At 44.5% G+C, this 6,579-nt stretch overlaps 1 protein-coding gene across 1 annotated transcript; it reads right to left on the minus strand.

The window, feature by feature from the left end:
• Window positions 1-1,517: 1,517 nt before the first annotated feature.
• On the minus strand, window positions 1,518-6,305 carry LOC124007022 (procollagen C-endopeptidase enhancer 2-like). Its single transcript, XM_046317267.1, has 9 exons — window positions 6,113-6,305; window positions 4,638-4,746; window positions 4,280-4,538; window positions 4,004-4,128; window positions 3,685-3,821; window positions 2,852-3,228; window positions 2,679-2,756; window positions 2,149-2,319; window positions 1,518-1,996 (listed from the first exon to the last, which is right to left on the minus strand). The coding sequence occupies exons 1-9, from the start codon at window positions 6,214-6,216 to the stop codon at window positions 1,866-1,868; spliced, it is 1,491 nt and encodes a 496-aa protein (XP_046173223.1). The 5' UTR covers window positions 6,217-6,305; the 3' UTR covers window positions 1,518-1,865.
• Window positions 6,306-6,579: the final 274 nt, after the last annotated feature.

The following is a 6,579-nucleotide window of genomic DNA, read 5'->3' on the forward strand; positions in this document are numbered from 1 at the left end:
CTAGCAAAACAGTCCTGTAGCTTAGCATCTGCGTCATCTGACCATTTCCGTATTGAGCAAATCACTGGTACTTCCTGCTTTAGTTTTTGATTGTATGCAGGAATGAGGATAGCGTTACGGTCAGATTTGCCAAATGAAGTGTAAGGGAGAGCTTTGTACGCATCTCTGTTTGTGGAGTATAGGTGGTCTAGAGTGTTTTTTCCCCTCTGGTTGCACATTTAACATGCTGGTAGAAATAAGGTGAAACGGATTTAAGTGTCTCTGCATTAAAGTCCCCGGACACAGAGCGCCGCCACTGGATGAGCATTTTCTTGTTTGCTTATGACCTTATACAGCTCGTTGAGTGCGGTCTTAGTGCCAGCATGGGTTTGTGGTGGTAAATAGACAGCTACAAAAAATATAGATGAACTCTCTTGGTAAATAGTGTGGTCTACAGCTTATCATGAGATACTCTACCTCAGGCGAGCAAAACCTCAAGACTTCCTTAATATTAGATTTTGTGCACCAGCTGTTATTTATAAATAGACACAGACCGCCACCCCTTGTCTTACCGGAGGCAGCTGTTCAACAAATCGGAGCTCATTCAGTTTATTATGCAATGATTACATGTTGGCTAATAGCACTGATGGTAGAGGCGGGTTACCCACTCCCCGCGGATTCTTATAAGGCACCCCGGCCTATGACCCCTATATCTTCGTCTCTTCTTTATGTGAATGACAGGGATTTGGGCCTTGTCCGGTGTCTGAAGTAAATCCTTTGCGTCCGACTCGCTAAAGAAAAAAATCTTCGTCAAGTACGAGGTGAGTAATCGCTGTTCTGATATCCAGAAGCTCTTTTCGGTCATAAGAGACGGTTGGCAGAAACATTACGTACAAAATAAGTTACAAATAACGTGGAAAAAACACACACAATTGGTTAGGAGCCCGTAAAACGGCAGCCAACTCCTCCGGCGCCATTCTACATTATTACATTATCTGCTCACCGATTTGAAGGCTCCAATGCCGTTCCTCCTAAAACACAGCCAAAACATCCGCTATAGATGCGGTAAAGAGGTCTTGGAACTTGACCAAAACAATAGAATTGCTGTGGAAACGCATGGGAGAAAGATCCTGAATCTCTTTATTACCCCCCAGCAATATTAGCCTACATTAGACTATTGTTTATAAGTATATTTCAACCTATACGAATATCCACTTTGTTTTTATCAGATCTGTTTATTGTGCACCAATTCCGGGTCCTTCTTCTCTCCCCCACTGTCTGCATTCCATGGACCTCTTTACCACATCTTTGCAGGTGTCTATTTTCAGTTAACGCTTGATCTGATTGAATCTAGTCCTAAATGACTGTGAATTGTAGCAAGCAACTGTGTATACTAATGCTTTGAGAGGGTGGTGGCACCTGTTTTGTGTCATTGGAAGATCTACGCTATTGTAAATCTGACCACTAGGTGGCATACCATCATTGTGTTGCTGTAAATAATATAAAGTCAATGTAATAAATATTTACAACCAACACCATGTGTTATAAATCCTTTATTTAGAAACATAAATTACACATTTAAGGCCTGACATTTGCATGTGTATAAAACTACAAAAATAATACCATATATAGCCCTATTATGAGGTGGGTAAAACTGTTGCTGTGTGATGCTTGTCATTTAATCTGAAGCAGTGACGCCCATGAAAGGAGTTTTCAGAAATTAAATTAGCGTCATCAAAAATTAAGTGAAAAAACAAGACCATTCCGTTTCGGTAAGGACTTCTCAGGGATAAAGATCATTTTTTGGCACCAGAACCTTGGTTGTCAAGGTATCCATGCATGAGTCTGGATTTCCTGGCCCCTGATTGGTGGACTGGGGTATGAGGTTAGCATGGTTGGTTGTTGATATTGGTCAGCAGTTTGTGATATGGGGCCTTGTATAGGGCAGTGAAAGCCCCAGGAGCCATTGTGCCACGCCCATCCTCATCCACATGGCCCATCAAGATGTAGGGCATTCCTGAGAAATAGATTAGAAATAAATGTACTAGGCATTCCGGCAATACTGTCTATGATGACACAACAGAATTGAAAGTCAGCAGTATGTATGCATTTGTGCGTGCAAAATATTGTATATGCTAGTCAGATTGACTGGGAAGAAAAATAGGGTACCTCTGCGGATGACAGGACACTTCTTGCAGGCTGAGACCAGTTTGACAGACATGTTCTCTCCAGCCTGGGTGATAGTCAGCCGGCCAGCCTTGTAGGCCTTGATGAGAGACACACCGATATAGACACTGCCCTGAGGACCAGGGGTCAGCGTTGTCACCTTACCCGTGATCACTGAAAGACAGAGATAGCTAGATTAGATGTGCACTGGTGTAGCTGTGTTAATGTACTGTATATGGTGTGACTGCTTTGTTTAATTGCCTAAGAAATGCAGGCAACGTGCTGTGAACTCAGAATTGCTGTGTAATGATTGTTAAGCTTGATTTTTTTTTTTCTATCCAACAGTCTGGAGTGGTCTAGGGGTCTAAGCTACTCCTGCTGGAGCACATGTTCCATGTACTGCTGCCAGCAAGGGTTCAAATCTGACCCACTGCCCTTTCAGCATTCTCTCTCTCTTCTAACTCTCTCGATCCAATAATCAAACAAAATCTATTTTTTATTTGGCAATTATGCTGCCGTCTAGTGGAACTCACCAAATTCACTGGCACAGAAACTGCTCTTGATGTTTCCATCCCTCTTACATGCCTTTGCACACAGTGGGTTCAGGGGAACTAGAAAATACAAACACACATAGGTCACACAAACACACAGACTTATGTCTATATAAACTCAGCTCTTGCTAAACCAGTGCTTCAGCTTCTCTTACCTGGCCTCTTTCCGTCTGGTCTAGTCACTCTGGTCCTGTCTGAGCCTGGCTTATTTGGTGGGCGGGTCCTGACTGGTTTGACTGGTTTGGGTTTGACAGTGGGCTCCTTGGGCTGTGGGGTTGAGGGGGCCTGGTATCTGTCTGTAGTAGGTGGCTTGGTGGTGGTGGTTGTGATGACTGTTCTCTCGGGTAGGATGGGTTTGCCTGCAGGCCTCCTGGGGACTGACTCTATACGAGGTCCTGATCCTGTGTTGTCTACTGTGGGGGTTCTGGATCCACGGGGGACGCTGGTGTAACTGGCCATGAAGCCATCGGATGTCACGCTGAGGTCAGACACAAACTGCACAAGGAGCACGTTCCCATTGGTCACAATGGTTCTGTGGGCGGAGAGTGATACAGAGGGAGGATTGGATCAGAGTGGAGTACAGTGAGATGTATGCTCGCAGATAAAGGAAGTGACAAAAACAAACAGACAATACCGGTGTATGATCTTAAATTTAGCCAGTTTCTACAGCAGGAAAATAATCCTGCAATAACAGGAAAGGTGAATTATTATGTGGATTCAAATGAATAAACATTTTTTGTAGGGGTTGATACATTTTTCTTAATTAAGTTCAAATCAAGTCTGAAATTTCAAAGGGTAAATTATAAACTTCAGGAGCCTTTTTAAACCTCAAATTCACTGCATTGAAGGAAAGTTCTCCTGCGTCAGGGTGATCAAATTAAGATCCAACATTTGTATATCATCCCAGACTTAGACCACAGATAAATATTAGCGTAAACACAGGAAGTCAGACAAACAAACAAACAGAGTACATTCTTGTACCACTCACTGGGGGCTGATGTCTCCACAGTATTTTCCAATGCGTCGAGAGTCATCTTTCTCTCCACCGTTGAAGAAGGCAACATAGTCAAAGCGGCAGTAACTGTCTGACTCCAAATCAAACTTATCAAACTTCACCTCAATCACCTAACCCACAGACAGAAATAAACAGAATGACAAATACGTTACTCACTATGAACGTCGCTTAAATCTCCAATATATTTATGCATTCGGTTCTGTGGTTTGTGCAACACAATGACAGCATAATTTGCAGAAGTCCATGCAGAATAAGGAGCATGAAAATCTGAGCATCGTGGGTAAGGAATGACCTGGTCAGGCTCTACTGTGACGAGCCAGGAGCAGCTGATGCCAGCTGGGTAATTCTTCTCAGGCCAGTTAGGTGTTTTTACTTCACCCTGGGCTTTTGTCATCTTGCCTCCACAGAATTGGTGATCTGAAATGATTCATAAACAGATCAATAAATAATCAAGTGAATACAGGATTTGACATTGGTATTATCCTTTGTTACAGTGAGCTAATGGACATGGGAAATTAGAAATGTGTTGTACCTTAGAAAAGAGCCCAAGTTATAGTGTAAAGCTCACCATCCACATGTGGTTTTCCTCCATTGAAGTAAGCAAGGAAGCCCCTCCCTCCAGTCTCAGAGTCAGACACCATCTCCAGCATCATGGTGTTGGTGGTGGAGATGAGAGTACCCGGCCTGAACGTTCCACAGAACCTCCCCAGTTTCTGCACCATGTTGGAGTGGCCGTTGTACACATCCAGGTAATCATAACGACACATGGCGTCGGCCTCCATGTCGAAGATGCGGAAGGAGAGCATGACCACATTGCCTTCTGGGACCTGGAGTTCAGAGAGAGGGCAGAAAAGGCTTTAAGTCAGTCTGTAGGCAACATTCAGAGTAATAGAGGAGTGATATGTAGTGCAGGGTTAGTGACTCACTGTAATACGCCAGGTACATTTGCTGTTGGGTTTGTAGTAGCTTGGGAATCCTTCACTGCCCACAAAGCCTGAATCTGCAGCCATGTCTCCTCCACAGTGAAACACAGGCCTGAGAGAGCAGGGTGGGAACCCAGTGTTGTGGTAAGCATTAGCCAGCGTTTATCATATGCTGTATATAATACATTAACCTTGAGTTTGTGACTCTTGTGCATGTACACACACACACACACACACACACACACACACACACACACACACACACACACACACACACACACACGTACAAGTATTGTGACTCACTTCCTCAACAGAAAATATCTAAATCCCTGAGACACCACAATGATAATGCTTCCCCTTGGCACACTGGTTTCATGAGATTTGGGAGTGTGTGTGTGGGGGGGGGGTATAGACAGGATGGGGCCTGGACAAAGTTAGTGGGGGTTATGGTGTCCTTGACTGGGGGGGGATGGGGGTTGACAGGATGGGGACTAAGTTAGTGGGGTTTATGGTGTCCTTGACTGGAGCTTCCTCAAGGAGACCTCCCCTTAAATGTGTGCTTTAATTTCTCCCTTCTGCTTGTCCCAGTTTCTAACCGCGGGAGGTCCAAGTCTGCTCCAATATGTAATTCAAACTCCTTTTTCAAAATAACACAAAGCATGCTTTATACAACGGAAAAATCCCAAAGCTAGCCTATTGCCAGAATACTTTCATGGATAAATATATTATTTTTATGCCAGAGGCTTCACAGAAAGTCATGGGGACAGACACATTGGAGAGCTGCTGGATGCACTTCTAACAGCTGGGTCTTGTCAACTGGGCTGAAGCAAAACAGGTCATCCCTTGTATGGAGTGTCAAAAAAAGCTAAATAAAGACATTCTCAACAAGAAACGAAACAAGCGTTGTTCTCATTGGCCTCTTGATAAGAAAGAAGAAGTCAATTACCATTATTCCAATCTGTGGACCAAATCACTTTTCCAGGGTTCTAGCCAATACAGACCAAATCTGGAGCTCATTGAGAAAGTTCACATTATCGGAGCTCAGACATGCAGAACCCCAGCAGAGAGAGAGGCCAGCTGATGAGAGCCTAGGTGTCCAGTCAGGGCAGTCCTGATCCAACCCCACACAGGCACATACAGACAGACCCCAAAGCATTAACATCTGGGGGAGCTCAACCACATCAACAACATGGACCAGTCAGTCACAACCACAACAACACTGCCATACCCCCAAGCAAATATACACATGCAGGAAGCTCAGATAGAGAGTTCCAAGCACACTGTGTGAAATCTGAACATGGCGCACTAACAAAAGTACTCTGTGCACTCTCTAGAAACGACTATGATATATTGTGAACCATATAAATAATGTAAAGTACATCCTTATAGATATTGCCCAAATGGAGCCATCACTGTAAAGCCTCTTGCAAACAGACATTACACACACACCAACAACCTCATACACCCAGATTCCCTACCTGGTGTAGTTAGTCCCTGGTTGGCTCTGGCTCTGGCCCTGTGCCCATCCTAAACAGAGAGCCAGGAGAACAGAAAGACCCCAGATACAATCCTCACACTTCATGATGCCGAAAGCAGACACAGTAAGAGGGCAAACCAGAAGAAAGAGACGGGAGCAAAGAGTGGGGAGAGATGGAGGACGTGGGGAGGGAGCCACAGGAAGAGAGAGAGAGAGAGAGAGAGAGAGAGAGAGAGAGAGAGAGAGAGAGAGAGAGAGAGAGAGAGATGCTAAGAGGGTAGAAGGAACTAGAAGGAGTCATGATGGGGGAGACAGCGCAAGGGGGAGGGGACTGTTTAATTAGAACCAGATGCTGTCTCAATGTTAACATTTGCCTCAATGTAACATAGAGGGGGGGGGCACAAAGGAAAGAGAGAACTAAAAGAGAGCAACAGAGACTAACTTCCCACAATGGCTGGACAAATGTTT

The sequence above is a fragment of the Oncorhynchus gorbuscha genome, linkage group LG20 (assembly GCF_021184085.1).
Source record: "Oncorhynchus gorbuscha isolate QuinsamMale2020 ecotype Even-year linkage group LG20, OgorEven_v1.0, whole genome shotgun sequence".
Lineage (NCBI taxonomy): Eukaryota > Metazoa > Chordata > Actinopteri > Salmoniformes > Salmonidae > Oncorhynchus > Oncorhynchus gorbuscha.